Source organism: Lathamus discolor, chromosome 4, assembly GCF_037157495.1.
Source record: "Lathamus discolor isolate bLatDis1 chromosome 4, bLatDis1.hap1, whole genome shotgun sequence".
In the NCBI taxonomy this organism is placed as follows: Eukaryota; Metazoa; Chordata; class Aves; order Psittaciformes; family Psittacidae; genus Lathamus; species Lathamus discolor.
In genome coordinates this window covers 82,267,664-82,287,811 of record NC_088887.1, presented here as the reverse complement: position 1 = coordinate 82,287,811, position 20,148 = coordinate 82,267,664, and the positions used below count along the sequence as shown (strand labels likewise).

Genomic DNA, 20,148 nt, shown 5'->3' with positions numbered 1-20,148 from the left:
TCCACAACCTGGAGAGAAGGCTCTAGGGAGATCTTATTGCGGCCTTTCAGTACTTAAAAGGGGGCTTGTATGAAAGATGGGGAAACACTTTTTAATAAAGAGCCTGTAGCAATAGGACAAGCGGTTACAGTTTTAAAATAAAAGCATATATACTCAAATTAGACATAAGGAAGAATTTTTTATTATGAGGATGGTGAGATACTGGCACAGGTTGCCCAGAGAAGTTGTGGAAGTCCCATCCCTAGAAGTGTTCAAGGTCAGGTTGGACAGAGCTCTGAGCAGACTTGATCTAGTTGAAGATGTCCCTTGCAGGGACACTGTCTGTCACTGCAGGGCAGTAGGACTAAATGATCTTTAAATGTTCATTCCAACCCAAACCTATGGTTCTATGATTTAGCAACAGCCCCTGCCCCCTGCCCCGTCTCCCCCCCCCAAAAAAAAAAAAAAGAAACCAAAACAACCCTAATACAATTCAATATGAAGTGAAAGTTCAAAACATCTGGTTAAAACCGGAAGAAAGCCAACTGCCCACTTCCTAAAACATGATACTGAAAAAAGAGTCTGTATCACCTCATCTTCAGGAAAAGTTAGCAAACATACAAATTAAAACATCAAGAACTAACAGAAGTTCCACAGACACTCAAGTAGAAAATACGAGTGTACAGACAGGACGAGCAGTATGTTGGAACCAGGTAGCCACTGAAGAGAGAGATGACCTTAGAAGTTTAGAAGGCACAAACAGACATAAGAAAAGCAAATGGAAGAAGCATCTACTGAGAGATTTCAGTAACAGTCAGAAATGCAGTGGGGGGGGAAACAAAAAACAACAAAATAGTAAAAATTTGAGGACAACTACATCAGTTTAACACATTACCATTTGCTTCATACTTAGAAACTGGAAACAAAAAACTGCTACAGAAGACAAAGTTAGAATCACAAAGTCCTAGTGTCACGCCTGGAAATGTTATTTCAAAACTTTACTAGTCTGCAAGTTTTGCTCCTGTCTTAAAAAAAAAAAAAACAAACCAAAAACCACCCCACAAATAAAAAAAAAAAAAGCCAAAAAAAAACCCCAACCAAACAAAAAAACACAACCAAAACAAAAACAAAACAAAAAAAAAAACCAAACCATCACAAACACAAAACTTTGTAGAGCTGGGAGGGGAGACCTATACAATATTCTGCAGTTCAGCTTGCACTAGAAGAAAACTTCAAAAGAAACTACACTTTCACAACTCTACTCGTTCCATGGTATTGCTGTGACAAACTGGCAAAGCTACTCTTCCGAAGTACAAGTCTGTCAACACCTAAGAGCTCAGCCTCTGATTTTCTTTACTTAAATAAACCCCAACTAATCAGGTCTGAGTGTAAAACTAGATCTTAAAGTTGTCATTGTGGTATGTAACAACAAAAAAAACTCAGAAAAAACACTTGATGGGGAAATTTAAACTCTTCTCAGCTAAAACGTTGACTGGCTGCATTTAGCGAAGACACTGCCAACTGCAGTAGCCTCTTGTGTGGATTTGGCACAGGACATGCAAAACGATAGCTTAAGACACAGATAAGCACAAAACCACACACAACTTTAAGAAACTCCTACAAGGAAAAAATGGGCTAATATGAGCCTGGCAAATTGTGGCTCCAGACCTTTCTAGTTAAAAATTATCTCTTAAGATAAGATGGAAAAGTTAGGTCAGTAAAGTGCTTATCATAGTCAAAACTACCAAATACAGTATTTCATGTGAACATGACATAAGACAGAAAACCTTGGTAAAACTGGATATTTTTTTAACAACTTTAAATATACTATTTTTCATCTACATAAAATAATTCTAGTAACTTAAAAGACTACACAAACACTAATAAAGCTATCTAAAAGCTAAGTTAATAAAAAATGGGATAAAATTTGTATTCAACAGTTATGCAATAGAAAAACCACAGTATTAGAGAAGATCAGAAAAAGAGTGTTACCTCAATCTTTTCAGAAAGAGGCCAATCAGAGTTGCAGGAAGCAGCTAAAAAAATACAGACTTACCATCATAATCTCGACAGCGTTTCTTTGGCAGCGGAGGTCTTCCATACGAGTTGTGGTCCAGCTGCTCTTCATGGAACTCTGACCAGCTTTCAGTAGTGTTATTTCCATGATGAGCAGGAGCAATAACAGTAATGGTGCTGCTCAGTGTAGGGACAGGGTAGTGGCCAGATGAAATATTTGTCACAGAAGAAACTGGAGTATAATTGTTCTCTAATGGATCTGTTCTATCCATATCATATTTTGGCTTTCCCAAATCCCTTTCTGTAATAAAACAAATTAAATTGGATGATTCCTTCCGTACATTTTTACCACTAAGTCACTAACCTGTGCATCTTTATCCACATCAGTTCACCTCAAAATATACAAATGATAATTGAAATGTTCTACAGGTTACCCAGAGTGCCTGTAGAGTCTTCACCCTCAAGTTTCTCACAATCCAGCCACACAGGATCCTGAGCAACCTGCTCCAGTTTATTTGCTTTGAGAAAGTGTGCTGGACTATATGACTTTCAGAGGTATTTTCCAACCTCAGCAATTCCATGATTCTACATTACAAAGTTTTAACCAGAAAAATAATAATCTTAGAAGTACACAGTCAGCCACTGGGGTATTTCAACAGCAGCTATATCCCCAGTAAAGCAGAAACACTATTTAACTTCAAGCAGAGTGCATCATCTATAGTGACGCATATATTTTAAGAACTTCAGATGGAAAGTTACTCTGAATAAAGGGAAGCTATGGGCAAGAAAAAGTTAGCCATCACTGGAAAAAAACGTAAAAGTTACACATCTTTAGTGTTTCAAGATACTACTGTTACTGTATCTTCATGTTTTTATCTTCATTCTATTTGCATTCAAATGTATACATTTATCACATATAAAGCTTTGTAATGACTGCAGAAATAATAGTGCTTGACAGGTGTGGAACACTCCTGGGCAGATGTGGCAGTAACATGACCTTTTATTCTGAATACATACAAACTATTCTCTTCATTTTCTAATATTACCATCAAATAAGCAGTAAGTATCCAGATTAAGACAGAAGAGTTCTGTCATAAGATAAGCTGGTAGACTCAAATAACCCCATATTAAAGGAACATTAACAAAAAGCCTTAAAGATGGCAGGTAAGTGTGGGTAAAAAAAGCTTTTCTTAATGTGCTTAGAAAAAGAAACAAAGCTTTCACTGTATGATACTGTCTGTAAGATATTACCATTGTCGTTCACGTAAAACAAAGCTTATATTAACATTCAATCACATTGTAATCATCCAGTTAAACTGCTGCATGCTGTTTAACTTCCTTGTTTGCAAGTTGTTTGGAAAAAACCCTGCTGAATATTTTCAGGAACTCCACACACCTACTTTTAAGGCTGAGTTATCAAGGCCCATTCCACAGAAAGACAAATAATACATAGGAGACTCAAATCAGACTATTTTTATCTCCACATTGTCTTAAGACAGGACAAAGATATAAAATGACTCTTAATATTCATTTCCAACTTCCAGTAACAACTACTGAGAGAAAAAGCATACTTTTCAGCTAAATAAACAGCTTTGCTTTTAAAGAAGTTTAATTTAAAAAACTACAGTACTAAAGTCCTACAGATGCATGCAAATGCAAATATTTACTGTAATAACTTCAGCCCCTCTCTATGTTGCCAAGGAGGAGGCAAGACAAAAAGAACAGAGTTGTACTGTTCTGCTTGACAGTCCTTAGCTGGTAATTTCTGCCAGCTCTCTCTCAGTAGACGATTATTAATTTCTGTATTTTCCCAAACCAGACTCTTGAGTTTCCTGAAACTGGATTTTTCTGCCTCTCTTCCAAACATTGCTTAAAAGTGGCCAACAATTGCAAAGGTACTGAAGAAGAATGGAGGGAAAGAGGGGAAAACAAGCACTGAAAATATAATCACATAAGCCTTATTTCCACAGAAAACCAAGCTAAATTTTAACAAAACCAAAAACAACAGAAAAAATTTTGGTACATCAGGAACGTAGTGTAGGCAACATTCACCGTGTCTTAGAGACCAACTGTTGGTACCTCTGCTTCGTGTTCTGCTCCGGCTTCTGCTCCGGTCTCGATCTCGGTCCCGCAATCTCTCTTTGCTCCAACTTCTACTTCGACTCCTGCTGTAGCTTCGACTCCTCCCTCTTCTTCTGTTATATCGATCCCTATAGGAATCTCTTCTGGGAGGATTTCGGTCATAATCTCTCTTCCGAGAACGTTCATCTTTTTTCCTTTCATCACGGCTCCTAATCATATAGTTTTGTAAATTAATTACAAGAATTATGAAGCCATAATTTAAAGCCTTAACCACCATTATAAACCTCAGGAAATGGCAATGGAAAATTAGAAAAAAAACCCTACAAATGGAATCTAACTATGATCCTTCCTTCCTTCTCAGAAGACTTTTAAACTCTTTCACTGGGTTTATGCATTTTACTTTTATCATCCATAAGATTTTAAAACACAGGTAAATTCTGTTTCTGCCAATAATGTACCTTCCTCAAGTTGGAAACACCAAAAAGTTAAGCAGCTACTGAAGGGAAGGCTTCCAAATAAAAAAATATCACAATTCAGTCTAAATAACCAAGCACAGTAAGTGTTGCAATACAAACCAAAAATCTAACATAAAAATTAACCTTAAAATTCAAATGTGACAGTTGTGCACAACTCTGAGATGGTTTACACTATCACTTATATACTAGCCACATAACTACATATGCATAAAAGCAATAAAAATCTTATTTTTAGCGTTAGGTAACCATACAGAAAGGTTCATCATAAAAAATCCATCTTATTACTGATGTAATACAATAGGCTAAAAAAATTTATTACCTGGTATCTCTGTAGCGAGAACTTGACTGAGGAGGGCTGTGATTTAATCTTCTAGAGAACTTTTTCTCTCGCTCTTCCTCTTTAACAATCTGAATTTAAAGTATATACATTAGATGAAAACATGAGGACACTACAACGGAGACTTCTGCACAATCACATAAAACAAATTCAAAATACCAAGCAAGTCAGCTGTAACATTGAACTGAAACAACATTTTTGCATGTAATGCAATTAGAGAACCTTCATATCATACTAGTTTTCTATTTCTAGGAATATTCAAAGAATAGGTTGGGCAAAAATGAAGCTGAATGAGCACCCTTATTGTGCTGCGCTAAAAATAACACCTGCTTTTGCTACAGATAGACAGAAATCCATACTAAGGTGCAGCAACAGATCTGGAAAGACATGAATATACAACGACTGACACAGTAAGGTCTTTTCTTCATCAGCAGGTTAGCAGGTTCAGATCACAGAATCATAGAATAGTTAGGGTTGGAAAGGACCTTAAGATCATCAAGTTCCAACCCCCTTGGGTTCCATGCCCATCAAGTTACAATGGCAGGGGCATCACACACTAAACCACGTCACCCAAGACTCCGTCCAACATGGCCTTGAACACTGCCAGGGATGGAGCATACACAGCTTCCTTGGGCAACTTGTTCCAGTGCCTCACCACCCTCACAGGAAAGAACTTTTTCCTTATATCTAAACTAAATTTCCCTTGTTTAAGTTTTAACCCATTACCCCTTGTCCTATCACTACAGCCCCTAATGAAGAGTCCGTCTCCAGCATACTTGTAGGCCCCCTTCAGATACTCAAAGGCTGCTATGAGGTCTCAATGCAGCCTTCTCTTCTCCAGGCTGAACAGCCCCAACTTTCTCAGCCTGTCTTCATATGGAAGGTGCTCGAGCCTCCTTATCCCTGTGGCTCTCCTCTGGACTTGCTCCAACAGCTCCATGTCCTTCTTATGTTGAGGACACCAGTACTGTACACAATAGTCCAAGTGAGGTCTCACAAGACCTTGATGCAGTCAAATGTAGGCTGCTGTCGAAAAGGACAAACCTACTCTTCTGGCTCAAAGAGCAGCATAAACATTTGTGCCAGAATAAGGAGTTTATCTGGATAAAGCAGCTGGAGGAATGAGGACTGCCATTTGGAATGGCAGCCTGGATTTCTGATGAATTAAAAGGGCAGCATATCTACAACAGCAATTCTGAGCAAAAAAAAAACCTCATGTAGGCTGTACTGTAACTCCTGCACTACCCAACAGCTTTATTTACATTTGACTAAGCAGAACCCCTTTGGTTTACCTTTGAAACACCCACTCACATCTAGAAAAATTGTGCAGCAATACTCAACATACTACACACAAACCTTCCGACACATTTTTGATGCTGTAGGACAAGCTTTGGGACTATTATTAATAAACAAACATGATGAAGTTGAGCCATGAAAGCAAACTACAGGAATGAGGAAAAAAAAAGACATACATTTAATTTAAAATCCATGCCTACCTCTTCCTTTTTTGTCTCTTTTTCCTGGTGTTGAAAAAATTCTACTTTCAGGCTTCCTGACGATGGCTGTTCTGGTGGAGGTAGATAGCTTTTTGTATTCACAGCATCAAACAGTTTTTCCACAAATATCTGAGTTTCTGAAAGTAAGGAGAGTGTACAAATATCCATTATGAAAAATACAGTCAACATTTGATGTAAAAGTTTAAAAAATTATATACTTAAAAAAAATCTGCATTCACCAAAAAGTTAAAACAATCAAGAGTTTGGTTTGGGTTTTTCTTTAATACTCTGCTGATAATTTTACATTTTAAAAGGATATTCACATTCAAGAAACATGTCAGTAATAACAACATTTCACAAAGTTTTTCAACATCTGAAAGCTTATTTCTAGAACATACACAGAGCTCCAATACTTCTAATTCTGGCAATAATTCTTAACATTCATGATTTTCTTCCAGAAATACAAACAGACACAAAACACAGACCTAACACACACATATCGTGTTATACACCTGTTTAAAAAAAAAAAAACAAAACTTCATAAAAATTGAATTACATACTTCAAAGTAACAAAGCTAATAAAGACAAAAATGCATTATTATATGGGAAAAGATTGAACTAATTAAGACAGACTTTTCACTCAAGCTTTATTGCTATGATAAAAAACCATACCTTTCTGAAGAAATACATCCAGCTGATCAACACACAATGCCTTCAGTTCCTTTTCACTTTTATCCTTCTTTACCAAAGCCAGAACATATTTAGCTAGGGCAGACGGATCTGCATCACATCTGCAAACAGATTAAAACAGTAATTAAATTACAGAAGTTAACATCTGAAACTGTTATAACCAAACACGTATCAAGGACTAAAACATTTCCTACCATAGTAAAAGAAAAGCACTCGGACATATTTTTTAAGACAGAGTCCAGGTATGTAAGACTGCCAAGTATCACCCTTCTTTTCTAGAGAAATAATTGCCAAATATTTCCAAACAATATTGCACAGAGGACTTCACAGGAAACTAGAACGAACTATTCAGAATGAAACAGCCTCAAGTGCGTAAGTTTTCAAGGCAAATAAACAAATACTTCTGTAACTCTCCAATGATGAAATTAGTAAATCTAAGTGTAACACCAGGTGACTGTTACGGGGTAAAGTCAGCCCTACCTTGTTACAAATGAAGACACTTACATAGCAGAAATGATCTATGCTATTAAAAAAAAAAAAAAATAATCACCAAGACTCTTAAATATGCTTCAAAAGAGTCTTATTACTACCTACATACGAATACCATAAAAAGCAGATTAACTGGAAAATCATAATTTTGAAAAAGGGTTCATATAATATTAAGATGTAACCTCCACAAGTGGTACACAGACAATGAAGGGAAATTTAAAGGCTCATTATGCATTTTAGATATTTAAATTCAATCTAAAAGTAAGTATGGAACACTTCAGTATAAAAGCTGATGGCCTCATGCACACCAAAAAAGAACTTAAAATGGTGTAAGTTGCATATGCATGTTAAGTAGAAGATTATTCAATATGCCTGATAAAATTTTATTACAATGTCTCACAAGCGGTAATATACAATGAACTCTGTAGTGGTGTTACAGAGTAAAACCTGACAAAGCAAGCGAGAATACTGCAGAAAACAATTTCATGCTTCATAATTCAAAGCCAGTAACTAATGAAATGGTGAGACAGTGGTTTACCAGGCACAACAGCAGCGTTTTCTTACACCATTTAATCCCATTACATAGCACAAACCAAAGGAAGACCTCAGACCCCACAAAACCAGGCAGGATTTAACAAACACACACTGGTTGTGTGATACAGGCAGTGAGCTTGTCTAGGTGGTGATCAAAGTTAACACTAGTGTTTTAAAGAACTACAGCAAAAGGGAAAAAACAGCACTGGTGCATCTAACTGTACATTAGCAGATATAAGTAAAATTAAACTGGGGTTAGAAAGTTGCACTGAATATGAATATCACACAAACACTGCTCTAGCACAGAAGTCCACTAGTCACAACAAAGACTAAATTGACAGTTCCCAATCTCTTCCACATTTAAGGAAATGATTTTTCAATGCTGAAGCTTAATTATAAAACTGAACATTGTTCATTTAAATTACATGTATTTTAGAAACTGGGCAGAAGAAACCAAATCCACCACCATTTGAGGCTGTCTAATTCCTCGCCCCAAAGACACCATCACCTGCACAACAAGCAACATCCTTCATGCAACCATTCACTAAGCAGAGGAAGCAGATCTGTCAGAATCCATCCTCAGATCTTCTGTATAGCCTGGGTCCAGCAGTGCTCTGAAGATAAACATCAGAGCTTCAAACTTAACTCAGCATCCTCTAGAGATCAGGCAGTATCAGAATTTCAGGCTGTCAAAGCAACTTGAGCTGCTAGGGGTGATACCACAGCATTGTATGGCATTCACAGTCTACATTCCAGAAGAACCTGCACACACTGAACTGACAAAACACAAATATATACTATTAATCAAAAAACAGATTGCAAACCAATTGAAACTTGTTCAGAAATGTTTTCCTTCACATATCACATCAAGTCATCTTGGAACCAGACACATAACCTCCTACAGTAAGAGCAATAGGACTGCATGGTCTCTTTCATACTGCTAGCACCTGAGCACATCATCTCAGAAGCTTATCTGAAAGTTTGATACTTAAAAATGCAGCCCCCCAAAGGCTCTAAGGCCTCCTTTCATAACTTCTCAACGCTTGAATTTGCCTTTTATTCCCTCCTCCCCCCCCCCCCCCCACCATTCTTTAATGCCAGTTCAATGTCACTACAGGAATGCTTCAGTCCTCTCCCAGTTTCACGCTGAATCATGACTCAGAAAATTACTGTGCTGTTTTCATATTAGCTATCTACACTCATAACAGGAAAACAATCTTTGCAGGAGAGGCCAATTTTCTATGGTAACACCAAATTCTTTTCTTCACCTTTGTATTCTCCACAAAAATCAGATAAACATTGCAAGCTGTTTTTTTTTATTTCCACAAATATGGTTATCATCTGATAACAGTCACCTGTCATTGTTCGAAATCTGCTACAACTGACATACATGTACACATACATGTAAAATGGAGGGAAGACAAAGCAAGAGTAATTCTAGAAGGTAAAAACTCACTGCTGTTAGCTACTGCAATATACTTCAATACGTACTTTAATTCTCCAGCTTCTACAGTAGCAACTATACAACAACCTCATGTGCAGTTTAAAGTAATTCCTCACTCATAAGCAGAGTAGAAAAATGGAAAGGCTTGTCTGGAATGCCACACCCCAAAATGTGTAACACCAATAAAATAAAATAAAATAAAACCACCAACCTCAAACCCAAACAAACTCAAACAAAAATGGTTTAAAAACAGCAAGCAAGCAATATGTGCTTTCACCCCTCCCCACTATGAATTCGGAAGTCTTAGGAATACTGTCCACACCAAAAAGACCTTAAAATTTGAATCCATCCACCCAACTCCAAGATACTCTCAAAAAAATATCCTCAATGAAAATAAGCGTACTTTGAGTTTGTAAAACACAATCATTTTCTCATCTGGTACTGTCCTAGCATTTATCACTCTGCATGTGATACAACCACATATGAACAACGCAAAACAATCATACTGAACTCTAAGTATTACTCAATATGTAAGTGTAGAAATCCCCCTGCACACAACAGGAAGAACTCAGATGCTTTCAAGTTAAAACTGTATTTCTTTTGGCTATTCAACAAATGCTGTACTTGAGAAGTACTAACAGATGATATTAAATAACCAGTAATAAATACAATTCATTTTGTGGTAGAGTGAGACAGAGAAAATGTTTTTATAAACAGAAAGTATGGTGTGTTTTCTTTTCACTTTTTAAAATTAAACTACAAAACTTCACACAAGCCAAAGGCTGACTTCCTTTTTTTATGTATGGGCTTGAAACAGAAGTCCCCTCTTCAATGTCTGTTGATCAAAGCTTAAAAAAAAAAAACCAAACAAAAAACCCACATAAACAATTGATTTGTTTTCTCCACACTGTTGCGAAGACCACACTTGTTTCTGTAACTAGTAATTTAGATAGAATTAACAAGGTTATAGTCTGATCTCTTGCAGCTTTTTAGACTTCGCTTTTTAAGATGATGCTAAAATTAAATTTCTGGCAATGTGAAGTGGTAGAAGAGTAATGGGTCTCATGAAGTAAACTATACAGGACTGTCAATACAGTAGGTCTGCCTGAAAATTTCTGTTCTTTACAGCTATTAAGTATTCTGGATTAGCACCATTAATGGCTTTGTTTCGGGAAGAGCTGCTTTTTCAAAAGCAATTCTTTCTCTTTTTCAGTCAAACTGAATTCCTAAATATTGCCTATAAATTCACCATCCTTTGACTTAGACAAGATCTGCTGGTTTGGATTATAAGGGCCTTGGGTTTTTCTGATAAACGAGTTTTTATGTTCTCTAGATTGACTGCAGTTTCTTACAGAATAGCAATCTGTGTGAATAATATGCAGTATGCTTGTTGTGCGTACATGGATTTTTCAGTGGGTGTAAACTGGAGCATAGGAAGTTCCACGTTAACATCAGGAAGAACTTCTTTACTGTAAGAGTGACAGAGCACTGGAACAGGTTGCCCAGGGGGGTTGTGGAGTCTCCTACATTGGAGATATTCAAGGCCCGCCTTGACAAGTTCCTGTGTGATGTACTGTAGGTTACCCTGCTCTTGCAGGGGGGTTGGACTAGATGATCTTTTGAGGTCACTTCCAACCCTTGGGATTCTGTGATTTTTCACTAATTTTGAGCATGCTTTATCAGGTTTTCTAAACTTCTGTCTTGTATTTTATGCTCTTGCGGTCAACACTGTTTTAAGTGCTGTCACTTTAAAGTAAACAGGAAAGGCACCCATGGTGATGACAGCAAAATACACTGTGCAGCAGGATTTCCCATGCAGTATGCATCACTATATTCTTGCAGATTATAAGATTAATAGAGAAAGGTCCCTAACTGAAAATTCAGAAAAATTAGAAAAATCAGAATACTACCTATACATTTCACATCTGCATTCAAAATTAAAAGTAAATTTCTATTTCAGTTCTAATGTTCAATGAGTTATATACATTTTCAATTGTTTGATAAAGGCTTGAATCCTTAGCCTAAATTGAATATGGTGGGGTACATGACATACCCCAGCATAAATGGTAGTGTGTGTTATAAGTGTGACAGAAGTTTAGATATTACTTTATTCTTATGCTAAAGTTTGGCTGCTAGAAAAACATTCACATGCACTGAAAGATGTAAAACAACATTTTGCAACTTAGAGCCCCATAACTATATCCTCCCAACATTTTGCAGGCATTTGCAGCAACTAATAATCAGCATAAATAATCACAAGTTTTTCCTCTTGCTTTCGCCTTCACATTTTCTTTAACAACCAACATAAACTTGTTGGCAAAAGTTACCTGAACTCATTTCCACTGCAGCAACTTAACTCTCAGTGCCATTTACAATTAAACACCACAGCATGTATTCTCACACCCACTTTCTGAATATATGACCCTAATTAGTAACGCTAAATAGTTTTACCTCTAGTACTGCTTTTTTGCAGCCAGTACTCTTTCAGCCAGAGAACATGCAGTATCTGCTGCTCTATATTAAATAAGAGATGGCTCTTGTAGCCCCACTTTAATAAACAGCATTTAATGCAGAGGCATAGATGGAAAAATTCTCTTGCTAGAGCTCTGTATATTCTTCAGAGAACAATCAGAACACCTCCAACTGCTACTCACCACAGAGAAGTTTCAAAAAGTAAAGTAACAGCCGACCAAATATTTTGTTCAATTGTAGGAGCAAGAATTCACAACTGCAACAAGCCTCACAGAAAAGTTCAAAATCCTTTATTTCTGATCTCATCCAGTTTTGAAGTTCTTAAATGAAATAATCACTTCAAATAAAGAAATTAAAGCAGAAGAGGAAATCTGAAGTTGTTAAGAGTAAGCCTTAAATACATACATTTTTTTTTTTTAATAATGAATGTTTGAGAAGGGAAAAGTAATTTAGCTGAAGAGGACTCATTTCCCTGTAGAGTCTTTTTATTTTAATACTTTGTAATTCATTAAACAATATTCAACATATCCATTTCCAACACTCAGATTTACATATTTTTAAATATAAAATACTAAATATCTTTTGAGAACTCACTTTGACTTTTATAATCACCATGCAATTACAGCATCAGCCTAATTTACAAATGCAGTGGATGTGGAACACATATTGAAGTTCTTTTAAAATAAAAATAATAATGTTGCTAGTATAGCTGTACATACAAAAACCTTTATTAACATCAGAGCTTATACAGACTTAAGACTTTCCCAAAACAGCTAAAAGTAATTTAAAAATGCAGATAAGCTAAAAAAAAAACTTAATACGTTTGGTACATAAATATTACAGAACCCTTTCAAAAGATATTGAATAGAAGCATTCAGTAAATAGCTTTCAAGCTGTAAGAGAATCTAAGCACAAACTTTGAATATCGTATGCTGAGGCAATATTGTGTGAAGTTAGTGCCCAATAATGTCTTCAAGCATCAGTAACAAAAATACATCTTCAAATGAAAAAGCATGCCGTTTGAGTATTTTGAATGTAAAAAATATCATAAGGAAAGGGAGCTCTGAAAATCTGTCAGACTAATACTCTGAGAATTTTGGCAATGTCTCCCCAACAGGGCCCTGAACTCTCCAACAAGAAAACACTGAATAAGGCCACTAGGACTCCTGTTCAAATACTCACATTGACAGCAAACACATCCCCAACCAGATGAATTCTTAAACCAAAAGAAGGAAGAAGGAGGAATTAAAAAAATGGCAAGCAGACTCAAGAATGATAGTTGTGATGTTGATAATATACCTGAAAAATTCACACACATATAAATAGCTTATTAACCTTGCCTATCCTACTCCAGTCTGACTTCTTGACAAGGCATATTCGATCTTTCCTACGTATAAACAAGCTGAAGCAAATCAGCTTGAGGAAAGGTCTGAAATACCTTTTTTCCTCTCAGAAAATCTCCCATATTGCTATGAAGTTCCTCATGCTGCAATTCTTCATTTCGGTCAGTTCTCAGTAAGTGAAGTAGCCACTTAGAGCTGGAGCCTTAAGAAAGTTATTATTTCTAGTTATTCTTTTAAAAGTAGTATCTACAGCATTTGCTGCAGACCTGGTAGTATGCTGCTGTAGTAAATACTACAGAAATCAGTTTAACAAGAGGATAATCCTTTAATTTCCAAAAACCTCACTGGCATGACAAGACAAACTGTTGCTTAGATTTTACAGTTATTAGATGACTACTCAACCATTAAAGAAAAAAAATAATAATTTTGGTAGTATAACATAATTCACACATTTCTGTCTTTTCTATGAAAGTGGAAAAAAATAAAATAAAATCTACTATTCCAAAGTCTACTGTCTCATGAAAATGTTTGGAAAACAGACGCAAATTCCCAAGAGGAGATATACATAAGTAGCAATTAACTATAGGGTACATAACCTTTTACCATGCAGGGGGGGAAAAAAAGTAAAAAAAATCCCGTGCTGAAGATGTCAAACTGTAATCTGTCAGTTTTCGTAAAATTAACGTGGTTACTCACTTAAGGAAGAAAGTGTGGTTGGGGGAGGGAGAGGCATGAGGACAGAAAAGAAACTTCCATACAGTTTCCTTGTAAAAAAACCTGTACTTGTCCATTTCAGATACATCTGATTGCTTTTATTTCAAGCCAATGACAAAACCCTCAATCTAGACTTCATTTTGGACACAACTACTGTGCACACACAACTCTTAAGACGGTAAAAGAAACCATGTGAAGGTTTTCCCCTTCATTTTTTAAAATGAATGTACAGACCAAAAAGGCGCTGTAAGTCCTGAAACTAGCTGCTCAAATTTAAACTACCAGAGTACATTGAAACCACAAAAGCATGTTTGAAGTCCTCCAGGCAGTGAACAATCTCTTTGTAAAAGAAATAACATTTAGGTGCATGTTATTTGCCATACTCCAATCCTGAGAATTTACAACCTAAATTTCAGTCTAGTTTTGTTGCCTAAAGATTAGTATTTATACTTCTCTAGAATGCTGCTCAGTTCTTAACCATGTCCACCTTGATAATTGTCATGTTTGAAGGCTGAGAGAAATGCTTCATACTTGCAGGGCTGAGTGGGTGCAGAAAAATGTCTGCTGCTTATTGGGCAGAACAGCTTAGTCTAATTTAGACAGCTCTACCATTCCGCTGTGTTGCTACTAAAAAAAAAAATAGATGTATAAAAAGCTACAGTATTCAATAAGTAAAATGAATGACATTTAGCAAGATCCAACTCCTGAGACACTACTGTAGATGAGGACCACTGTTACAACGCTCACTTTCATTAACTTTAATAATACAGAAATACACTGAGCAATGCAACAGCCTCCAGTGCTGTTACATAAGTTACTGATGTCATTACAATAGTTCTAAATTATCATGATACCCACATCTGACATATTCATACAGCTGCAACCAACAGCTTAAAATGCCACCTCTAGATTCAAGAGAGCTCTCACGAGGCAGAACAGCTGTCAGCTTGCTAGCTGGCTAACACATTCAATGCAGAAAGCAAAAATCATCACAGTATCTGTGACGATATGCAATGCAGCCAAGGGGCTCCATTTTGCTGCTGATATTCAGTGTAAGAAGAGAGGTTTCCTGTAACAGGAATAATTTTCTTATGTTCTGTTTTCAATTATACCTTGTAACACAAATATTTTAATTCTATCATAATATTTTTACAGAGAAGCTTAGCAGTATCAGTGCACTAAGTTAACGACCTCAATTTCCCAAACACAGCAGCTTCCCGCTAGTCCTGTTAACAAACCATCAAATTTCATAGCAGATGTATAAGAGTATCTTCACCAGTGTTAAGACAGTGACATACCAATGACATGTATTTCTGCTTTATCTTAGCTATAAATAGCTTAAAGTGTTGACAGAGTAAACATAAACATCTATTCCTTTTGAAGTTCTTCGGAAGTTTTCATGGGAAACAAGAGTGAAAGCTCCTGGTAGGCAGATGAGTACTATAGACAGGACAGTGTGCCACAATGTATGTGCAAAGGAATGACAAAGTTTTTCATTTTAACTTTTAACTTAATAATTATATTCTTTCAGTATCCTGGCTTATTAGCATATTCCTTATGCCATTATTAGATCTTTTCTATTCACCACCTTTCTTAAGTAACTGGGTGAAGATAACTAACCAGTAACCTATTAACAATTGTGCAAAGATCCAAAAGGCCAAAAACTATTATAAGATTTAACAAAAGGTTGAAAAACATGACAAACAAAAACAGAACAGTGAAGGCATAACTGAACACCAGAGCATACTGACTGTTTGCCATAAAATATTCCAGTAACAGCTATACTCTAAATAGTCTTTAAACAACTTGGATTCTGCTGCCTCTGATATAAGTAGTTTGAGCATCATGATCACTTGTAGGATTAATCAATGTAAAAAAACCTCACCATTTTAATTAAATATGCCTAAATAACTTAGAAAAATTGGTTTAGGTATTTTTCCATCTTCTTTTCAAGTCTGATTTAGTACATGAACAAACCTTCACAAGAACGTAATTATAGCAAAGTGGAAAAAATTAGATATTGGAGTCTTAATCAAATTGTAAGCAAAATTCACTGGGCCAGCAGAAGATTTTAATTAAAGTTAATTTACACAAAGTAATTAAAAACAAGAAAAATTTCCACTACAAAGAATTAGGGCAAGGGGGAGAACATTACAATGTCTTATAAAATGGTGAATTCAGCTTTAGTAGAGAAAACCTAATTTTTTTCACAGGTAGAGATTCAAACAAATTCAAGGGAAAAAAAAAAAAAAAGAAAAAGAAAAAGACATCCCTACTTGAAGCTTTACCAAGCCAGATCCTGATACTCCAGCAAGGATCATACATGCAGTTTATGTAGGATCTGGAATGGATGTGCGGAAAAGAAACCCATCACAATAGATATAGCTCAGTGAGAATCTTGTTGGTACATAAATTAGAAGTGACAGACAGATAGAAATTATATTCCAAGTTTAACATTATTTCCAAAAACTTCATCGGAGACATGCCATGGACAAGGAAAAGTGCACAACACTAGAAACTAAGCATATTGCTATCTGCAAGCAATGCAGAAGACTGTTGAGAAATGCCTTCTTCACAGAGACTGGAGTTGAACACACAAAATAGCTCTAGTCAAATACAGAGCAGCCACAGCACAAAAAAAATAATAATCTTGCCCCTTTGTTGACACCGGTACTACATTCTCATAGCTGTATCTATAGTGGTTCTGTGTACATATTCACTAATTTTCTGTACACCAAACTGAGCAGTTCAGGAGTTACTTCCAAAATCACTAAACAAGCCTATCTTTGCAGAACTGTACAAAGTTCCTAGAGATCTACCACTCTTCAAGCAGAGCTGGACTGTGTAAATGCTTCAGCATAGCAGCATTTGCAGTTTCTGCCTCACTGCAACAAGTCTGAACTGAGATAAGGAGTGTTTGTATGAAGGATCACCAAGGCTTTGCCAAAGGCATTAGAAATGTCCAAAACAAAACAACCAAAAAACCCAACCAACCACAAACAAAAATATCAAAAACTCTCCCCCAAACATTCTTGTCTATGAACAGTGCTTCCCAGGGCACCACAGGAAAGCAATCCAACAGCCAAATAATTTTAAGTTCACACAATTACATAACACACTTCATTATACTAAAAAGTTAGCATTCCTGATAGTGCCCTGAAATAGTTTAATGATAAAACTTCATGATAAAATAACAATATCCGTAAAGGTTGTTTCATCTTCTAGTCTAGAAGTGTTCCAGAAATGCATGTTTTATGGCTTTTGAAGCAAGCTATACATCCTGATTAAAAACTGCTAGCTAGCTGGAAACAAACTGGAAAATGAAGTATATTCTAACTACTCAGCTCTAGATAACTAGCACATGTAGACCCATCTAAATGTGTATAAAATTTATTTGCATATTTTCTTAAATGCACTTCTCCCTTTAAAACTGAGACAACACCTACATAATGATCTAATACAGTGGTGCCTTCCTTACTATGGCTAGGAAATTCAGCTGTCCATCTTGCAGCTAAAGCTTTCTGAAAGAGCAGTAAGACAGAAAACAGTTGGCACATTTTGTGTTTCATTAAAAGGAAAAGACAAATTAAAAACTATTTGCAGGATACGGTAACACCTCCAGACAACCAGCGCTTTGGGCTTCACTGTACCAGCACTGCACCAACAGCTCTTACTTCTTTAGAAGTAACTACACACTAAAATTTTCATACAGCCAAAAGCTATGGCTGTAGGCACACATTTCAGATAGCTGAGATCAGAAGCAGCTCCAAGAATATTTAACTGCTGGGAAATGACAATACCTCTTCACCAACTATGACACTTATTGGAATAATGCAATTACATAGGACACTGCACAAAACTGAATTGAACAGTTGCTTCTGGCTTTTTTCCTCCCAAAGCTAAAAATTCAGAGAACTCATCCTCCAGGCCTGCAATTCACTATGCCATGACATTGCTTTCCAGCACGAGAACCATACCTGAACTGCTCACACACAACATCTAACTTAACAGAAACAGGTTGGTCCTTTTAGTGCTAAAAGCACAGCATCACACTGATCACAAAAGCTCAAAATCACAGTTTCACCCTTTAACTGCCGACTACCACTAGCAGATATGACAGTTCAGCATGCAAACAGAAAAACAAGGAACAACCAGAGTTTGTTACCAGAACAAGAAGTTACTACTGCACATCGCTAATGAATAGACCTTGAGGGAAAGACTGAAGAACCACACTGACCTCTAGGTAAATAGTATTTGGCAAACATTCAATACTTACACATTGCTAATAGGAAACTTATTCACTAGTGAAAGTTAAATTTCAGCTCCTGATGCATAAATACAAAAAAGAAGAAGAACTGTATAAATTATTTTTAGATACAGATCTGCAAAATCCAAAAAGCCTATTGCATTTACTCAATAAAGGGACCTGGAAGTCAGACGAAGCCCTCCTGTAAACGCCACAAAAGGACTTCCTGTTCCAGATTTCACAGAATTTAAACATGCTCCTTGTCAACTGTTTGAAGTTAACAGATCAATCTCCAGCTGCTGAGCAACTGAGAGGTAAGTTTGTACAACTCGTCATTTCAACCTACTAACATATACTTTGGTAAATACAAGGCTCTACAAAGTTCAATATTGTCTGTTGCAAGCCTCCTGACCAGTATACTCCAGAACACCAGTACCCTACTGCTCATTACCATTTACAGAATATTCATGCAAAAAAGTATCCAGAGACTAACAGGGAACATCCAGAGGATTACCTGGATCTATTACCACAGGACACAGTATGTTCTGTTATTCTAATACTACCTTACCAATGTGTTCCTTTATTCTGCTATTACCTTACATTGACTCAAGAGTGACACTAATTCACCTTCCCCAAACTAAACCTTTACAAGACGCTGCTTTTTTTCCAAACAACAATAACATAATCCTACCACAGTCTTAAGGGACAAACCTTTTACATAAAGGCACTGGACATAATTTGCTGCAGGCCTAATTCAAAGTTAAGTTCAAGACTCGTTTATTTCATTGTGGTTTGGATCAGGTCCTACAGAAAAAAACCCAAACCCAAAAAACAACCAAAACACCATACGCACTCCCCCCTCCCCAAAAAAAAAAAAGCAACCCAAAACCCACAAATAAAGCTCTCTGAAAAGTGTCCCAGCATTTTTTCACTTTTTCAACTTATTTCAGCATAAAGCAAACTATAAATGTACATACATATACTTAATTAACAGTGATGGACGCCATAAAGCAGAGTTCACACACCACCCATTTGACAGCATCAAAAACTGACACTGGCCAAACATATCAGAAGTTAACACCAGAAGTAAAAGTTCTACTGACTCAAATCAAGCTCCAGCAATTTAACCCACACGTTAAAACAGGATTTCAGAATGACAAGTGCACACTTTGATCTAGAACGTTTGCAGGCACCGTATTTCCAGAACGAAAAATCTTTAAAACCAAGTTCACATCTTAGTTGTACTAAACTAATCAGAGAAGGAAGACGAGGACTATTTGCAAAACAGCCCCAATTACTCACTTAAATGTCATACTTAGAGGCCAAGCAGGTACTCACAAATATGCAAATTATTCTCTGGGGCTCCTACTCCCAAGCGTTCTACTGATGCAATTTTTGTTCGGGGGGACGGAAACAAAAGAGCGCTCAATACTCAAAACAAGGGAGAACTACGTGCTACGAGTCTACAGAACATGCTACTGGGAGGATCCCAGGTCCCTGTAAAACGTCCCATAGCACCTGAGCTCTCCCACAGAAGGTCACTGGACAGGGCGGCAGGCGGTCGTTATTAAGCTGGCCTCTACAGGGGCTGAGAGTAGGGAACAGCGAGCTGCACACGCAGACACATTATCTCCTTCTTACCCTGGGCTACAAAGGGAAAGACGAGTGCGGTCGCTAGGGGGAGAAGCTGCAGCCTCTGGAGAAACACGGTCCTACCTCCCGGCCGAGGACGGCACCGGGAAAGCGGGGCCACGACGTGGCCCCCCATCGAAGGCGGCCGCGGGAGAGAGGGGCGCTGGGCCGGCATCTCCCGGGATGCCCCCACAGGCC

General features: G+C 37.0%; 1 protein-coding gene across 5 annotated transcripts in view; it reads right to left on the bottom strand.

Annotated features, from left to right (window-relative positions):
- RBM26 (RNA binding motif protein 26) overlaps window positions 1-20,148 on the bottom strand; it is a 53,853-nt gene that overhangs the window by 33,130 nt on the left and 575 nt on the right. For 3 of the 5 annotated variants that reach the window (XM_065678075.1, XM_065678080.1, XM_065678078.1), the window contains exons 2-6: window positions 7,059-7,177; window positions 6,387-6,523; window positions 4,873-4,961; window positions 4,048-4,286; window positions 2,036-2,296 (exon numbers count right to left, since the gene is read on the bottom strand). In XM_065678075.1, the coding sequence (XP_065534147.1) occupies window positions 2,036-2,296; window positions 4,048-4,286; window positions 4,873-4,961; window positions 6,387-6,523; window positions 7,059-7,177 (845 nt within the window). The remainder of the gene's footprint in view (window positions 1-2,035; window positions 2,297-4,047; window positions 4,287-4,872; window positions 4,962-6,386; window positions 6,524-7,058; window positions 7,178-20,148) is intronic. The other 2 variants (XM_065678076.1, XM_065678079.1) reach the window with 1 other exon arrangement.